The sequence below is a fragment of the Vanessa tameamea genome, chromosome 6 (assembly GCF_037043105.1).
Source record: "Vanessa tameamea isolate UH-Manoa-2023 chromosome 6, ilVanTame1 primary haplotype, whole genome shotgun sequence".
In the NCBI taxonomy this organism is placed as follows: Eukaryota; Metazoa; Arthropoda; class Insecta; order Lepidoptera; family Nymphalidae; genus Vanessa; species Vanessa tameamea.
In genome coordinates, this window is record NC_087314.1 from 12,257,919 (window position 1) to 12,278,473 (window position 20,555).

Consider the following 20,555-nt stretch of genomic DNA (forward strand, 5'->3'; position numbering starts at 1 on the left):
TGTATCCCAGGGTTAAATTTTTGGAACCTCTCGTGTTCTTAATATATGTAAATGATTTACCTTATTTTGTAAATAAGACTTGCGACATTGTACCGTTTGCAGATGATACATCCCTAATTTTGAAACCCGACAGAAAAAAAAACAACAATGACGTTGTAAGCAGTGCTCTGTCGCGGGTTCTTGGTTGGTTTAACATAAAGAATTTGGTACTAAATGGAAAAAAGACTAAATGTATTTTGTTTTCCCTGACATTAGTACTGCTAGACTAGTTTATTTTAGTAATTTTCATAGTTTTATGTTATATGGAATGTTGTTATGGGGTAATGCAGCAGATATTGAAATAGTATTTATTCTGCAGAGAAGAGCTATCCGAACTATTTACAATATTAGCCCTATCGACATCATTACGCGAAAAATTTAAAGATATAGGTGTATTAACGGTTGCTTCACAATATATTTATGATAATATAATGTTTATACAGAAGAATATACAAAATTAAAATAATACTTTTTTAAAAAAACGCCTGGATATAGGCTCGGATTCCATCACAGGACAGTTATTATTGTAAAACAGCATTGTAAATCTGTTTATTTGAAAAGAGCAACTATGCTTTTTTAATTACTTGGTGGTAGGGCTTTGTGCAAGCCCGTCTGGGTAGGTACCACCCACTCATCAGATATTCTACCGCCAAATAACAGTACTCTGTATTGTTGTGTTCCGGTTAGAAGGGTGAGTGAGCCAGTCTAATCACAGGCACAAGGGACATAACATCTTAGTTCCCAATGTTGGTGGCGCATAGGTGATGTAAGGAATAGTTAATATTTCTTACAGCGCCTTTGTCTATGGGCGGTGGTGACCATTTACCATCAGGTGGCCCATATGCTCGTCCGCCAATCAATGCCATAAAAAAAAAAAAATGCTAGTTTCTTGCAGTTTCTTCTGGCTGGAAGCTGGTTTCCGAAACGGTGGTAGTATTTTGATATCGACGATTCAAAAACGCTTAATTGTGAAGTTATCTTGAATAAAATTGATTTGATTAGAATAATCCGAAGTTTTTTACTTTACACATAAAATTATTATAGTAATAAGTTGCACGTTATAGATTCGAGAAGTCCTATCATAATTATATAAACAAATCTGCTTACAAACGCCACAGCAATACTTACTTATATCTGTTATCAGTATTATAATGTAATTGACAGTGAATAAAACGTCAGTCACTTGGGCGCTACGCAAATTCATTGTCTAACCGGTTCACAGTATTAAGCAACAATTATTTACTCAAAAGGTCGATGAACTGATCTCAAATCACCTTTGTTTAGCTCCGAGAACGTTTTTTTATAATTAATGTAATAGACACGTAGAGGATAACTTCAAACATGGAGCATCTACTTAATTTACCACAAGCGAAACTTGAATTTTAAACATAAATAGAAACAGTTTAAAATGCAAGTTGTATTTCATGGATTCATAATATTAAATAAATATATTTTATGATATGAAGACAAACTGTTTTGTATTTATCGATTCAAAATTATTTATAAAAAAAATATTGCTTTAATTTTATAAAAATAACTAAATATATTTAATATTGATCGATAATAGTAATTGCTGAGTTTCTTACCTATTCTTCGGAGAATTTTATTCCAAACATATTGTATTGAACTCATATAACTGGCTTCAAGAATTTAACTTTAAAGTAGGTAACTAGATTCTCAACAAAAAAAATTATGTTCAATAACGATCTGTATGCCACAAAAAATATACAAAACCATATTAATACACACAGATTTTCTTATTGAAGAAGTTCTTTAAAAAATTCTCAAATAGTTGTAATAATAAAAAATACTTTTAGTCGCTTTCTTACAAGATAATATATATTAAGCCATATTTCAATATTACAATTTATTCTAGCATTTCGGATGAAGGAGAATTTGACAAACATTGTCATCACTTTATTATTAGTGATGAAAATACACCGGCGACGCCAATTGGCACGGAAGTACATATATATCTTGACGAAAAATACATTAAGGTATTTACTTTTTTCCTCGCTATTTACTTACGATAAATATCAAATCAAATAGAAACCAACAAACAAGATACAAGCTTTATGTAAATTAACGAAATTAGTTAAGAAATATGAAGTAAAATCATCATCATCATCATCAGCCCGCATTCGTCCACTGCTGAACATAGGCCTCTCCAAATGCACGCCACTGTGGTCTTTCTTCGGCAACTCGCATCCAGCTCCTGCCAGCCGTCTTGAGCAAATCGTCACTCCACCATGCCTGAGTACGTCCTACACTACGTTTGCCGAGACGCGGTCTCCACTTTAGAACACGTTTTCCCCAATGGTTATCGGTTCTACGACAAATATGGCCGGCTCACTGCCACTTCAGCTTACTAATCCGGTGGGCTATGTCGATGACTTTGGTTCTCTGACGCATCACCTCATTTCTGATGCGATCCCTCAGAGAGACTCCATAGTACGCTGAGCGACTTTAACCCGGTGGACCAGCTTTGTCGTGAGTGTCCACGTTTCGGCTCCGTATGTCATGACAGCTTATAGACGTGGCTCATTAGGGATATGGGTCGATAGTTCTTCAGCAGGGTCTTGTCTCCCTTTTTGAAGAACAGGACGACCACACTCCTACTCCAAGTCTCCGGAGTTCTCCCTTCGAAGAAGACAGAGTTATAAAGCTTCTGGAGCTCCCTCAGTACGGGTTCACCTCCTGCTTTCAATAGCTCTGTTGTAACGCCGTCCTCTCCAGGGGCTTTTCCATTTTTAAGCTGTTTAAGAGCAATCTCGATTTCGCCAATACTGACTTCTGGCAGGTCTTCGGTGAAATGGCGTTTTAATGTAGTTTAGAAAATATCATGTTTTTGTCATACGAACTAATGTGATAACTTATTAAATTGTAACTTACCACCTTTTCTAAGCGAAAATTTTATCTTTTTAATGCTTTTCAAAATAGGCTTTGTTCTTGGACTGCTATAAAAATATCTTAGAGATATTACTCAATAGGTTATAGTAAATCGCAGCTGATGAATGGTCTAGTATTTGAGTTTCTATCATTTATTTATCTATTAGTATTAGTCTAGTCTAGACTTCTAGTATTATCTTTCCGTGAAAAATTAAAAACTTATTTGAAAATATGTAATTCGTGAAAATATTTTCGAGCGCGAAGACCAAAGATTACAAGCCGCGGCGATAAAAATTGTGCACATAATAATCGTAAGGAGCGTACATTCGTTGGATGCTCTCCAAGCTCCGTACGAATTGCACTGCAGTTTCAGAATAAGTTTCACCATTAATTCCAATAAGCTTACATTCTGAACAATCCTGTTCCGCACAAGATAGAAAAATCTTCTATACTTAACTCCGAGCGTATTCTTGGCTGACTGGTAATATGATGTCGGACGAAATCTTGTTAAAAGTGCTCAGTTTCAGTTCGAAACAAATTTAATATTATTTGATTCTTCAACTCTTTGAAACATGAAATATAAAACCTGACCTAATTTTTGTATGATTGTAAAATGTATTCGATAAAAAAAATGTTATTTGTATTTAACAAGAAATTCTCAAGTGTCTGTCCAGTTAAGGACGTATATAGTTTAAAAACTGTCAGTCAAGCTTTCAATCATATAGTTACGGTTTTTCACCAGAATATGGGGCAGCTAAAGAGATTAATGCATTCATCCTGTTCGTACTTGACACCTAAATGCCTCGATGGTATTGGCAAATTTATGAAGGTGAAGATTTAAATCCCAGTTAGAGCCAATAAAAAGGTATTGTAGTTTTCTGTTCAGAACTTTTCAGTGACAGACGGGAGAATAAAAATTACTTATCAACAAATTGTGTTCAAATTATACAAATAGTTATCTATTAAATATTAACTTTATTCTATAGAAGTCTTCACGGGAATTTTAAAACCGAGAGATTCATCTCTCCTCTCATTAGAAAGGATTAGGAGATACATAATCATTTATCATTGTTCCACATTTACGCGCTCATAAATTATTTCGTGGACTATTCGTTACCGTTGCCCAAGATCTACTTTCGCTTGGGAAATAATGGTAGTATCTTTTTTATATTATAGCTACCATATTCTATCGGATGAAAATTATTTTGGACATTTTAATTTAAAATTAAAAAGCTCAAAATTTTTCATCAAAATAAATAAATCGTAAACTTTTAATTTGGAGAATAAACCACTATCTAGTACTAATACTAGTACTACTAGGTAGTAGTAGTATCTAGGTAGTATCTAGGATATACACAATACTAGCTGTTACCCACGGCTTCGCTCGCGTAGAATATGAATATGTTTACAAATTAACTTATAATATTAATTTAATGTAAGATCTCTTTGTATACCACATTGGTCTGTATTTCAGCCCCTAAGGTAGAATATCCAGAAACGCTTAAATGCTAATCAACTCATTTTTAATCGGTAGCCAAAAAATAAAGTTTCGAGCTTCTAACTTCAAAAATGACGGACTTCCAGACTAACCTGATGCGGAATGTTAACCCAATTTCCCTCCTTAGGCATACAATATCCAGAAACGTTTAAATACGTATCAACTCATTTTTAATCGGTATCCCAGACATAAAGTTTCATGCTTCTAACGTCAAAAATGACGGACTTCCAGACTAACCTGAATACGAAATGTTAACCCAATTTTCCTCCTTAGGCATACAATATCCAGAAACGTTTAAATACGTATCAACGAATTTTTAATCGGTAGGCCAAAAATAAAATTTCGTGCTTCTAACTTTAAAAATGACGGACTTCCAGACTAACCTGTATACGAAATGTCACCTCCTATTTATTCCTTTAGGCTTAAAATATCAAGAAACGCTTAAATACGTATCTACAAATTTTTAATCAGTATCTCAAAAAAAAAAATTTACGTTTTTAACTTAAAAAATGATTGACTCTCATAAAAACTTTCAATCCTTATTTTACCCCTTAGTGGTAGATTATCTAGAAACGCTTAAATACGTATTTACTCATTTTTTATCAGTATCCCAAGAATAAAGTTCATGTTTCTATCTTCAAAAATGACGGACTTCCATACAAACGTTCAACCCCTATTTCACTCTTTTAGGGGTAGAATTTCCAAAACTCGCTCCTTAGTGGGTGTCATGATATGTTAGTTTATAAGTGTACATATAAGTTTTATGCTTCTAGTTCTAAAAATAACAATACTTTCAACAACTTACAACATTTCATCCCCCTTATCAACCCTTTACAGCCCTTTTTTCCAAATAAAAAGTAGCCTATGTCCTATCTCAGGCTCTAGACTATTTGTGTACCAAATTTCATTAAAATCGGTCCAGTAGTTTTGGCGTGATAGCGAGACAGACAGACAGACAGAGTTACTTTCGCATTTATAATATTAGTATGGAAGTATGGATAATGTAAAGAAAAGAACGTATTATAAAATATTTGTTTTATACGAGCAGTACTGGAATAACTATAATTAAAACAAATCACAATAAACACACACAAATTACAATACGCGCAGTTTATGTCGGTCTTTTGTGTTGGCCGGTCTGAAGTTACACTCTCCAAGACGTACAATAATATACGTCAAACAAGCAAATATTATTAAGACTTTTTCAAGCTTTAAAAATACTTTAAGTAGGGCCTGGCAACCCTATCTTCTCAACCAAATAGTGATTAATTAATTCACGACCAACTTAGATAGCGCCTTCATTCTTGTATATATCACTCACCTTGCTAATTATAATATTTTTTAAAAACTAATAGCAAGTTTTAGAGCATTCTTATTTTTCAGTCTAATTGATTGTTAAGCTTTTAATAGCTAGTGAGTAAGCACAAAAATAAATGGACCGTGGGAAATAATCCGTTACCGTCGAAATAATCGTAAATTTTTTTTTTATTATGGAACATAAGTTCGTTTTTAAATTTTATATTCATTAATAAATTGCATAATTCCTCACATGCCTCGAGGTTCTTCATTTGAATAACCACATATAGACATTGAAATGGCCGAAATGTCGCTTTCCACTAAAAAAGTTACATTAGTTTTTTCAATAAAAACTGATTTATAGCTTAACATTATATAAAGCAATTAAAACTGCAATAAACTCTTCGGAAGAGGGCCTCAATACTAAATTACTCAATCATTTTAACTCTCGATTTTTTGCTATTTTCCCTTTTTATTTGATTGCTTGTGACCTTATAACAGACATTTCATTGAGCGAGTAATTGTCGTTTCAGATGTTATGAATGAAATCAACACAAACAAGCCTATACAATTTACGGACCATCGTACATGTAATATTACAACCGCTATATATTTATGAGGTAAATGCTTCCCCTTCTTGACTGCACCGTTAGCTAAAATTAGATTATAGTTATTTAATGACATGCTACAGATAAGTAACGAATAATCGCCCACACATTTTGTTACTCGCGGTTTACTTTATTTTTAACGTTAGTAGTGATAAAAGTTAAGAGAGAACAAATTTATTGGACACATCTAACGATAAAATAAAAATGCTTAGCGTGAAATACAAGCTCGTAAACTTAAACTGTGACTGCAAAATATAACTCATCTCACTGTTAGTGATGCTCGGCCAAGGTCTTCAAAGTGAATTAATCATGAACGTATTGTAAATATTGGTTTATTTTTGGTGGTATGTGAAAGTCCTATCTACCACCCCCTCATCAAATATTCTATCGCCAAACAGTAATACATGTTCCGGTTTGAAGGATAAGTGAAGCAGTACAACTACAGGCGTAAGATAGAACATCTTAGTTACCAAGTTGGTGGCGGATTGGTGATAAGAGGAATGATAAATATTTCTGACAAAACCAATGTTTATGGGTAGTGGTGATCAATTACCATCAGGGTGCTGTCTGATGTTGGTCACCACTGCTAGTTCTGCCGGTCTGCTCGCTTATAACAAAAAAAATACATCCTTGTCAATTGCTATTGCAGTATGGAAGTTATGTATCATGCATCATCAGAAAATAGCAATATAACTTATTATAGTTTTAGTTATTTATTTAGTTATATAGATATTTTTTTTTCATAATTGTTTTAAACTATATTTTTTTAATAATTGTTTTAAACTAAATATCTCAAATGTTTTAAATATTTTTATAAGAATTTATTTAATTATTCATAGACAATATAGATGTCGTTCTAAACGAAATAAACGATGAAACTGTCCACTCCCTGAGGTTTACCAAAAAATATTATTTACTGATATCTTATTGATAATCTTGATATCTTTCTCTAACTTTCAACAAAATAACAGTGTATGACTAATATACACTTGGAACGTCTTAGCTACAAAATTATATATTTGGTATAGAGTTATAGCCAAAGATATCATTGAACCCATATCGAATCGGAATGCTGAAGAAAACTCCAGACACTGCAGACGAAATGCTCATAAATTGTAGACATTAAGACGTCTTCAGTGCACACAGCATTATACACGACGATGAACATATGAATCTAGAGATTGCAAAAAGCTAAAAGCGTATTGCATTTTTTCTAAGCTTATAAATAGAAAATGAATCGAGAGAATTATCGACTGTACACTAAAGTGATTCATGATTCATCAGGTCAAGAACAATCCAGGATGCATTTGGATTCCATTGCTTCCATTTACAATCTAAATATATTGGATTAGAAAAGGAAATCAAGACTTCTATTTTGTTCAAGATTATAAATGATTTTAAATTTGAGTTAGCTTAGTGGCCAACGAGACAGTTATTTTTTTCATTTGAAAATAGAACTCGAAAAATTATAAATTGTCTGTCCTTATCAATAAGGCATCTTCAAATGATTATGAATTTCATTTTGATTTAGTTCCATTGGCTAAGCCGGAGATGAATGTTTTACGACATAACTAGATCAGTTACAACGCGGCCTTCGTTTGAATTGGCTCGAAATATAACCTTTAAAATTCATAACTGATGTTTTCTTGCACCAGCTGTTACATAGATTGTTTACGCTACAAGACTGCCAAGTTTCTTCGTGAATTTAAAATAAACGAGTGAACAGAGCAGGTGGTGGCGATCATCGTCAAATCGCGAACAATGAACAATCGGTACACATCAAACTATATTGAACTTAGCGATCGTATTCATAAATTTGCTAGTACTTACACTGCTTAAGAAAAACGCTTTTACTTATTAAATTAATTACGATTTTTAAAAGCAAATTGATATTATATGTATTGTAATTTAATTGTAATTAACAGTACCTCGAAGTGTTCTTATTTTCGATAAGTTGCAAAGTGACTTTTTAATCGTCTTGTTAATTTCACTTTTAGCAAAATTATCATCGATTAATCGGCTTTGGTTTCGGCTTCGGCAAAAAATCGAACTTCGATTGGACACCTTTATAGCTTTGAGCGTCGTGCGGCATGGCTTGAGAAAAATTAAAAAAAGCATATTGAATTGTTTCACTGGAAGACGTTTGCCTGTTTATAAAATATATCAGTAATATTATGAATACGAAATTAAGTCTGTTTGTTACCTCATCGCAAGTACACAACTGATCCGATCGTTTTCATTAGATGTGAAGGACAGGATATCCTAAGCACCGGACATGGATAAATTGCTTTCATAGTTTTCAGGTGTTAATAGAATATAATACTTAATATGTGCAACAAAGTTAATCTCATAGAAACATATAAAACAGTTTTTTGCTTTGACAAACATTTAGTAAAAAAAACTATTCAAACCTTAATTAAGTCATTTATAATTTATTACATAAAAATATATATTTATTATAAACTAACCTACTTTCTTATCTCGAAAGTAAGTCAATAATGAAGGCCTTCGTGCATTTCTAAGAAGGGCTTATCAACGCCCATCAAAATAATCAATTGTTAACGATAATGTCGATAATGCCTAGATCTTCTAGAGATTATCTAGATATTATATAATATTCTAGATATTAAGATTATCCAAATATTATTTTAAAACTAAGATCTGATTAAAGTTCCAAATTTTTCATACTAAATATTTACTAACTACTCCACGCGGTTTCACCTGCGATGTACGTTACTGCTTTCTTTTTAAATAAAGTTTTAATATTGCAATAGACGTCGAAATATGCGGAACTAAGAATGTCTCATTTATTAGAATGGTGTAAAATACAAAATCATAAATTTCTTATTAACATAATGCTAGTACAATTATAAACAACTTAAACACATAAAATTATATAGATAGTTATATAGATAAGCTACGTTACTCCGGAAAAGCAAGTTGTGTTGTCACCAGTCACGGCATCGGCATAACCTTAGAAAATGTTCTGCTTACTATGATCTAAGTTTAAATATACACCGGCTGAGCCGTCACCAGAATACAGAAATCCAAGCAGTTTAGTAACACTAGCTCTAGCCGGTTATTTTCGCCTTTTAAAACCCAGTTGTCACGGATTTTATCATTTATGCTCCATACATATGTATATGTATGCATGTATAATTTTTTTATAAAATATAGTGATGATGTGTTTTATGTCGAATATGATCTTATCGTGTAAAGTGTGTCGTGAATAAAGTGTGACACCATTTTTCTTATTTACAACGCATGGAAATAGTGCCATGATTCATGAACTATGTTCAAAATATGTATCATCAAATCTAGGTTCATCAAAATTAGGTTAACAAAATAAACGTAAAGTATACAGTTTATTTAAAAAAGGTCATATATCAATAGATTACTCATTACTATAAAACCGACTACATGATAGTGAAAAACTTGTAACATATCAAATACGCAGTTGTAAATAAAACAGAAAACAAATTATAAATAAAAGCAAAACATAATATTTTAAACATATTTTCTCAATTTAAAAGAAACCATTACCTTTTAAGAGGTTTGCCATTGATTGTCACTAGTAAAAGCTTGTAAATACTACAACACACTATATTACCTCGAATCTCGTAACGAAACCTTAATCGCAGTATGTTAGAGTTTAAAATCCAACAAAGATTTTACCAGACTTAGCGACACGATGTTTTTTGTTCCAAGAATACTTATAATTGAGTTGTCAGCGGCGTATTGAAACAAAGAAGTGCTTTAGAAATGGTCAATATTAACTCCAGTGATGGCGAAGTGGGACAATTGCCAATGACGGGAGGATCTGATGACATCATGATCGGAGCAAGAGGTCGATTTAAATGAGACAAATGCTAATGATATTCAAAACGAACTGATGAGGCCGCACTAATATTTTTTTTGTGTTCGATAAATTCGTCGGATAAATCCGGGAAGAATTATTTCATAGAATATATATGGGGATATTCTAATTACAAACAACACACTGAGTCACGGAGCATATGTAACTAAGCTTAAACTATTGTATGAATGAGAACAAAATAGCAATACATAGATAAATACTACCGAGGCATGAAATTAATGTTCGTTGCTTTTGAAGAAGATTCACAAGATTAATTTGTTAATAACGAGTAGAATATATGTGTATATAATCAGTAAATTTCCCATCGATTCTTCTCTGTATTTAATTTAAATTCTGATAAGTAAAATGACGATTCTGTTTGTAAATACTTACACAAAAAATAATAAAGTTTCATTGTAATAAAACAATTGAGGTTCTATTATGTTTAAATCTGCGACCAAGATGTTTGTCGACAATGGTATATAGAAAATGACATGACAATATGTCATTTGTTCGATAAACATGTAACGGGAAATAGACTCGGTAAAAAATGATGCGAGTCACATACGTGAAGTGACCTCCACTATCTGATCGATTTGTAGGGACTGTTTACAACCACAAATGAAATAAATGATGACAATTAAAATAAATGTCATTGTTATCATACAATGGTGACAATATCTAATTTCTCATTCATAAATTAGCTAAGAATAATCTCTATTTCTGATTAACTAATAATAAAAAATGTAAACGATGGCAAGACCTTTATATTTCATTGCAACTATCCTAAAAAACGGGTAGAGAAATTAAATATTTTTCTAATAATCCTAAATTTCATAGGAATAGATTTTAAATTAACCACCAGTTCGAATGTAGAATCTATCGAGAGTCGGAATGAAACAGTAGTTACCTTCCGACTGTAGAAATTCAATTATAATCAAGGAATTTTTACGACGAAAAAAAACTGAGAATATGAAATTAGAATAAATTAGATTATTCACGTGAAATGTTCACATAATAATCTTTGAAATATCAGATAGATTAAATGATAAATAATAATTGTCAAATCTACTACTTCATACATATACTTATGTATATACAGAACTATTAATATACCTACAACTAATGTATATTAATAGTTTTATAGTTTCGTTAAATTGGTACGTTGTCGATGTAAAAGTGGTCATAAAATCGATACATGATATATATATATATATATATATATATATATATATATATTCTATTAGCAAAAAACTACATTAAGCATTAAAATATACGCTATCAAAAACAAATTTGATGTTACCATAAAAAGACGTATTACAATTTTAAATTATCATAATAGAGTAAGAATATCGTTAAACCGCAGGTGAAAATGAAACAGGAAACACCTAAATAACTTAAACTTTGTAAATTCTCAAAACCGCCATGTTTTGTCTTCAAGCAATATTGTTATTCAATGGCCGTTAAAACATGTTTCGATGTCTGTGTTAGTTTCACTAGTTATTGTTACAAAGTTTCTCTCGCAACGGGAATGACCCGCCCATCGTAAATCAGATAGCACAAATGTTGTTAGTCGAACTATTTGTATGAAGAAAGCTTTATTTATCATCTATCTATTTATAAATATTCGTCCCGATTCTACTGTCACATTAAGTACAATTGATTTCATTTATAACTATATGAACTAACCTGAAAAATTAAACCACATAATACGAGCATGTTCGAAGAACCTTTTGTAAATAAATGTTTTTTAAAAGTTTACATGCTTAGAGTTAAGTTTTGCATAATATGTATTGTAAATGTGTGTGTCTATTCTTTCACGCAACAACTGACCAACAAATTGACTTTGATTTTAGCATAAAGATATGTGCTGGAAAACTGTTCGGTAGAAAGCTTCGGAGAAAAATCTATTTTAAATTAGTTATATAATAAAAATAAATATAGAATAATCTCTGGGAATCTGTTTTCTTTATAATTTAAAGAATTTTATGTAGGTCGCCTTGTTCATCATCAGTCACTCTGATCAAACATTTTGACATTTCAAGGTGTAAAGACGACGAATAGCAGCGATTAGGTTAAAAATAAACCATACTATTTTTTTCGTATGTTTTAAGGTTTTATTTGAAAGAATTAACCTTTAGAAATAATAGTATAGAGTTCCTAAAATCATATTTTTATTTTCATTCATCATTTGTAAAAACGTATTTACGACAATATAGTTACAAAAATCAATTAAAGGAGAATTTGAAGTGATGATGAAATATAAGGAAATTTTCAAATAGTATGCTCTCATGTAAAGTAAACTTAAATCGTCAATCCTAACAATAATGGTGCTAGCGCATTGTTAATCCGTATTTCCGATATATATTATAATAAAAGTATGATTAAACTTTATGTTTCTTTCCGTTTTAGGACCGAGATAGCAGTCTATCTGTACCGGCCCGATGGGAAGACAGAAACTTAAGAAACTACCTCAATAAACCAGATGTTGGTGAGTAATCAGATTTAACTTCAACTTGCTAAATACCTGCAGGGTTACAGACATCTGTCAGCCAGCAAATTATTTTTTAATCAACAAATTACTTATATTACATTTCCTTAAGCTTATTAAATACTAGGTTTCATTCGAAGGGATCCAAAAAATTTAAACATAAAACGTCTAAATTGTCTCTCTAGTACAAATCACTGGTAACATCTCTTGTTAAATATTACTTTTACAATTCCCAGTACGAAATACACGAAGAAAAAAAAATATTCCACACACGTTTGTAAAAGACATTAAATTATGTACCTAATATCCGACAATGTGAAAATCCATGACAATATTTTTCTGCCTAAATATGATACTATATTAAATATCTATATTATTTATGGTATTTGATTTTCAGAAAAGGCCAGTCGTTGGATCGGCGGTATCTATGACTACGGATCGCGAGCATGGAAGTGGGGTGGCGAGCTTCGACAGATGCACTATCAATCTTTCTCCAAAATGAAGAAATTGTCTCCCGAAGAGCTACAGTGGCACTGTATAGCCATGACTCCTGAGTTGCTGTATAGGTAACGTCTTTAATTATAAAGTATCATATGAGTTACTGGTATTTAAAACCACAAACTTATAAATAGAACTTTCCAATAGATTCAAATCGTTTTGGTTATACAACTAAATATGGAGCAATACGTTTATGAAGTGAATGAAAAACAAAAACACGAGGCAATTAATTCATTGTTATTGCTCATTTAAATCCATAATTATTTAAGTGATGCGAAATATTTATTTTGCAATCGATTACGATTATTAAATTTTATCTCATCATAATATCATTCATTATAATCCCCATAAAATATATGGAGCTTATAAATGTTTTTTAAGATGAACGTAAAAATAAATCACCATGGAATGGAAAATGGTTTACGGTTTTTTATAGATATGACGTTTAATGTAAAAATAATTCTAAGAAATACTAAAGTTTATGATTTTTAACCGAAAGTTTTAGTACGAATACGTGAATTTCGTGATTAAAATGACTGCACTTTATTTTAAAAATATATGATGTGTCTTTAGAATCATAATTCCATACTGGTTTATAACTCACATGATTTATAGCGCATTCTATACTTTTATTTCTGATTCAACCTACTTACAAAATGAACATTTTATTATAAGTCAACATTTCAAAACTCTATAAAATGAGTATGGTTTTAACGAATAATTTTATTTTTTACATATATAACTTCCACAAAAGTTTGTTACGGAATAAATATAAATGAACATGGTCTATATCAGAAGCAGTTATTCCTCGCTCGCGCGGTAATCTAACTTATTTCCTGACTCAAAAGTGAGCACGAGCGACTAAAGTAAACCTCCTTTTTTAACAATCGAATCGTTTGACACGAATCTTTGATAAAGTTTTTAATATTACAAACAGTATGGCTTAAAGTCGGTTTGGTATGAATTCATTTATATTTAATTGTATACAATAAATACATTCGTCTAGCAAAACCATTTGTATTCCTGTTTAATAAACAGTTCAATTTAAAAAAAAAAAACATTATACCGAATTCTATTGTTTATTTTTACTTTGTCTATACTTTCTAAGTGAAGCAACAGCATGTGGGATACATACGTATGTATCGTACATGCTGTTGCCGAAATAATCTTCGCCCCGAGGGACTAGACAAAGTGCATTCGACAATTTATGTTGATGCGATTTCGAACTTCGCTTTCATCCAAATTAATCGTCTGTCAATTGGTCGAAGGACAATGACATGGAAATTGAGCGTTTGACAATTAAGCTATAATATTGTCGACATCATTTTCAATGGTCAAGAGTTCATTTTTTTATTAGAATAATTTTGATGTTTTCTAAAAATTATAAATCTGTCGACCCTCTTAAAGTTTACCCGCTGTTTGAATAACTATTGCTATTTAACAAATAATAAAGTTAAGAGGATGCGATCCGACCCTTTATGAATAGTAAGCATAATATTCCGAGTTTTAATGAAACCACAAACTGCAATAAAATTCTCAAAGTAATTTTCCATTGATTAGTCAAAGATGTATTATATATTTAAAAATATTTTTGTTTATTGGATATAAATGTCATGTAATAAACATACGAACTGTACATAATGCACGTAAGTCGTCGATAACTTACGTACGAAACTATCTATGATCAAAATAGCATTAACTCTGGACAAATGTCCATTTCGTGACTAAAATAAGCGAGGGGGAATGGTCAGAAGTATAAGTAGATTAAGCACGATGACACATCGTATCCAGCCCCAAACTGAGTACAATCCAATAACAGCAAGACTTTGGAATATTACGTATTTTCTATATATTATTCAGAGCCGTCTCTTATTATTTCGAGTAGAATCGATTGAATTGTTCATATTTAATATATATACGGAATCAGGAGTATGCGAAGTATTTTTTTAATATTTTATTATTTCATATTTATGACAAAGTAAAAAACGACATAGAAGCAATTCTTTTAAAACTTTACCCTGGTTATAGAATTCAGAAAAAGTTGTACTTCAGGATTCCAAGAACCAGCAAAAGAAACATAGTACGATATTGTTTTTTTTTTTATTTATTATGTGAAAAAATATTTTACGCCGACTCTCTTTAATTGTACCGTTGAAAATATTAAAATAAAACGATCGATTAACATTTATTGTTAAACAAAGAACGTTTATACGAAAACGATATAAAATTTTACGATTCCATCGTGTTGAAACAGCGCAGGGCTATTGTGAGCTCTTAATACCACAGATGTTATTGTTACACTTATCCAAGGATTGTATTCATTCGAAGCGGATTCAAGGGTCCTAATGAAGTTTAGGGACGTTAGCGCTTTGTGAATGAGACGTTACTTTGAAAGTATGTATGTATTTAAATATAATTCGACTCTCGGCAATACCTCTCGATATAAGTAGTATGTTGTATGTTTATGTTAATTAGTAGTTACGTATGTTATGTTGAAGTTAAGAAATATGAAAAAGTCAGTTTTAAAGAATGTTTCACTTATTGTCTGTGTAATATTATTTATTTATGCAAACCACTGTCTCAGATCAATTTCTCGGAACCACACATTCTTTCAAGATAAAATATTAAAATCCAATTAGTGAACGTGAATCCTCTGTCTATTTGTAATAGATATTATTTTTAAAACTGGCCTTGTGTCGGTAGTAATATTAGTTTTTAGAATATTATTAATTTTCAAATTTAAAATGACAGAACTTCGAATATCTAAAATGAAATACAACATCTATTTATTGTTCTCAGAATTCTTAAAAGTGGTTGTAAATTAAACATGTTATTATCGTTCTAAAGACTCAGATTTCTAATTTAGATCCGAAGCTATAAGGATGTCCGCCCACTGGAGTTAGACATATCGCGCTGTACTGAGCTATATATCGCTTGATCCATTCTAATTGGATCTGTAAATCATTTATTGAGTATTTACGATGTGTTCTTTGCCATTGTGAAAAAATGTACTTATTCTATTTATTATTTGAGAAAGAACAAAATAAACTATTCATTATTGACATTACCTATAAGTTGAACGTAAAAACACAAATTCAAAGAAAACATAATATCGAATCGCTGCCTGTTTTGGTTACCACATAATACAAAACTATAAATATACAATAATAACATTAAAATAAAGTTACACAAACGTTTAATAGAATCTCAAATATGAGATATATCAATGTAACAAAAACCATTGTGGCATATTGTTAGAAGTATATTTAACTACCTGTTAGTAAAAGCAGTAAAACTGACAATTGGATGTTAATATAAATGTATATATAACTAGTTGGCTTCGCTTGCGTTTTAGTCATCAGGTGCTACGTAAAAAATTAGCCAATGGCCGTGGAATTTTTGAAAAATGTACATTAGCCTAGCTAGCCTTGGTTGCGCTATATTAAAAAACATATTCTGTGGAAAGATAGCTTAAATGAACAATAAACAATCATATGACGAACATGCTTGATGGATCGTTACTTAGAAGTGTAAATTAAATGTCAAACCATTTGACCTACACTTCAATTCGCATTCATAGCGAACAGATGTGTGTTCACGTCACCTTTGTCAATTGTTTGATTATACGTGACGTTGCTCCTAAAACAATCTTACAACTTATGTAGACCTTTACTCTTAATAGTATTTCTGAATGTAATTTCAATTACGTTTCATTTTGACTCTGTACTTACATCGACATTATTTCATTTAATATTTATAGCTTTTTATAGGATCTTTGAACTATTCTTAACATTACTTCAAAGCCTACCAAGAACTCAAAATGAAAAATATAAAATTATACAATTACTTGTATTTTTTAACTGCCATATCGAAAACCTTCATACATGCAAATCAAATTTCAAAGAATAAGTAACTTACAAAAGCTAATTATTCATACGTCAAGTTCAATAAATAATGATGAAAAATGCATTACATCGAAATTCGGCTTATGCATTTCATTGTCTTCGCTCATTTTTTGCGACATGCATTCATATGCAAGACGGTGCGTGGCATTCAAATCGTCGGCATTTATAAGAAATGCATGGCGCATGCGCCGCCTCAAGCTCGTAATACACCGTTCCTTCTAATTTACTCTAAACATTACGTGACAGTAATAAACTATTCATCTAATGGGTACGAAGTTCTTATAGAACGACATTGAGACGACAATTAAATACCATGTAATGGTGACTTCAATATACTGATACTATACTATACTATACTATACTATACTATACTATACTATACTATATTATACTATATTATACTATACTATACTATACTATACTCTATATAATATATGCGAAAGTAACTCGATCAGTCTCTTACGGTTTAAGTAGCTAAACCAAATTTGATTAAATTTGATACGAAGCAAGCTTGACCTCGAAATACCATACCATAGGCTCCATAGGCTACTTTTGGAGAGTTATATGCAATTTCTTCAATTTAGAAGATGAGTAAGTATAAATGTTTACGTAGGCTATTAAAAAGTTATATGTATGTACATAGAATATTATTAATGCGAAAGATGAAAAACTAAAATAATTAAATATATCAGCAACAGTATTGGATAAGTGAATCCAAAATCCACCACGCTGGCCCAGTGCTGGTTGAAGGCAAGACATAACTTCGGAAAATCGGAAGTGCGTGTCGTGGAATAGGCTTTTTATAGTTGCATTCCATGGCAATGGATTTTCGTGACAAATTAAAATACACGTGCATAAATCCACTAGTTTACAATGGTTATAATAATAATTATAATACATTTCTGAAGTTATATTTGAACTATACATTTTTTTAAGGTGGGCACCACGCAACTGTTTTGAGCCCCGCCAATTCATCTGTCAGACGAAACTGAAGAAAGTTCCTAAATCGAAACTGAAAGAACTCCGAAGACGATACCAGAGGATGGGGAAAATTAACGAAATAACTGCACCGAGCGTGAGCAGGGAAGTCGACGACCCGAGGACCAATGACGTCACCAGTAACCCAGTGCTAAGTCCCAAGTCTTACGATCTCCATCCTAACCCACTTCGACGAGGAACAAAGAACCCGATTCGCAACAATCCGAAAGCTTACGACCTACGACCTAATGAACTAAGGAAGAGATCTAGACCCACCGCGCAGAGACGCCTTACAAGACCATTCCCGGGGTACGCATTGACTAAATAAATACTAAAGAATATACTAAATTACTCTAAGGCCATCTCACTCACACGTTTAACTTTTCACCATTACATATCGATTTTTAAAGTCCTTTTAGAAACTTGTTTGTAAATATTGCAAACATTGTTTTCTTATTTCTTGTTTTCATTTTTAAGCAAAAAATAATCTAAAATTTCAGGATCAGTTAATGACGCTAAGAATCATTATCTCCCTTAGCACTAATGAGACTATTACCCTTCGTATTATAATTGATTTAATTTACATTACAGATACCAATGGAACCGTCACGATCCGGAGGGCTCTTACAAGTATAACGCTGACATCCTGCAATCCGGGCGAACTGGTCTCAGCCCGCAGCAGATCAAAGTGCACCTCTCCCGCCTGCAACACCTGCGCGACAGGCAGGTTGCACGACGCAGGCGCATGCGCAATAGAGACGACTGGCTTGTCAACGAATCACAACCGGCCATAGTACGAGCACATGCGAAAACATACACATTAGACAACAACATCAGCGCCTTGCATCCCAAAACGATTGTTGAAGAATTCGACATGATGCCGCCGCCAGCGCCGGTCGTGCTCCCGCGACCGACCCGCGGTATTTGGTAATCGGTATCCCTCAGATTTGTTTCCGAATGAGATTCAGCAAGTATTCCTTAAGTTCCTCTCACTCCAAACTTTCGCGCTTCGAAAACCTAAATTTCTTTTAGCACTTACGCAAGCTGCTTTTTGGCTTTATTCCGTTGTAACTTTTTATATTATTAAAAAGACTACAACATTTTCTATTAGTTTTAAGTCTTCAAATTACTCGCTTACTTACGCACTTTTTCGCCTTTTTTGTTATTATTTGTATAAATAGTCTTGTTTTAATCGATAAAGACTACGTGTGTCATTTTTCCACAATACCCACCCGATGCGCAAAGAATCTTCTTTATGACTTATGTTATTTACGCAAGTATTTATTTTTTTATAAAATATTTTATTATAATAAGTACCTACTTCAAAGTGAAGTTTCGAGTGAACATTTTATTTACTATAAATCGTGTGTACTAAGTCTTAGGCTGTCGAAGTATAAGTTAAGATGAATGGCTTTTTAGACTATCTATGAGAATGGATGCAGCTCTATGTTAGACTTCTGACGTAACGATAATGTAGTCTCATTGGCGTTTTGCTTTTTTTTAAACTTTTTTACTTCTATTTGTTAAAATTATATAACACACTAAACATTATTTTTTTCGGAATTGTAATCAAAATGATGTAGAGTAACGACCTAGTCAGTAAGATAATTCAAAAACGTAAGCATTTAAGATAAAAACAGCTTTTAACACAAAGTTAAAAAAAATATTGGTTCAAATAATTCAAATTAAAGTAAATATTTAATATACATGAAAAAAACATATTTTAAATTTTATTAAATAATATCGCTAACATTCTCATTGCTTTAAGTGTATTTATATAATGTTATAACAATCATATATGTGTCGTACTTTATATTGGCATTTTACTGTGAAATAATATTAATGAAATAAGTATTAATTTAATTATACGTTCCACTCTGTATATTTTTAAGGTTTATGTAACGAAGGTGTAACTACTTGTAATGCCAATATTTTAGTCCTCGCATTTATAAAATAATTATTTGACAAGTGTAAATTATAATCCCGAATTTTGTCATGAATACAATTTGTTAAAGTTAGTTCTTAAAAAAGACTTCATTCATTTTTTGTTTTAAAAAAGTAACTTCGTTACAAAATAGATTTTCTTTTTTTAATTTTTGTGAGATTGCAATTATTGTACTGTAAAACCCTAGTGATAATGTTAGTATAGATAATTTATCTAGATTTTCATGAAAAACACAATTTCTTTTTAAATATATCGTCTCTTAATAAATAAATTGAATACGCACTTGTCATTTTAATGTTATATAAAGAAATTTAACTAGTCCATACAATTATATAGATTACATATTTAAAAAAATAGTATTAGTCTTTCTCCACATTTTAAATTATTACTAATTCTCAAGTTTCAAGTTTAAACAACTTTAGGTAATTAAATTCCAAGAACAAGTGACAAATTCGTATTCATAGGACAACACTGTTTTGGATAAATTTTAAAACTTTCATTATAGTTTTAAGAAAAATAATAAAAATAAAACATCTAAAGTATGCATGTTGT

At 31.5% G+C, this 20,555-nt stretch overlaps 1 protein-coding gene across 1 annotated transcript in view; it reads left to right on the top strand.

Annotated features, from left to right (window-relative positions):
• Window positions 1-20,318, top strand: part of LOC113396369 (uncharacterized) — a 124,749-nt gene extending 104,431 nt beyond the window's left edge. Inside the window, exons 4-7 of the mRNA XM_026634284.2 lie at window positions 12,599-12,677; window positions 13,075-13,243; window positions 18,017-18,367; window positions 18,650-20,318. Of these exons, the coding sequence (XP_026490069.1) occupies window positions 12,599-12,677; window positions 13,075-13,243; window positions 18,017-18,367; window positions 18,650-18,989 (939 nt within the window). The 3' untranslated portion in view covers window positions 18,990-20,318. The remainder of the gene's footprint in view (window positions 1-12,598; window positions 12,678-13,074; window positions 13,244-18,016; window positions 18,368-18,649) is intronic.
• Window positions 20,319-20,555: the final 237 nt, after the last annotated feature.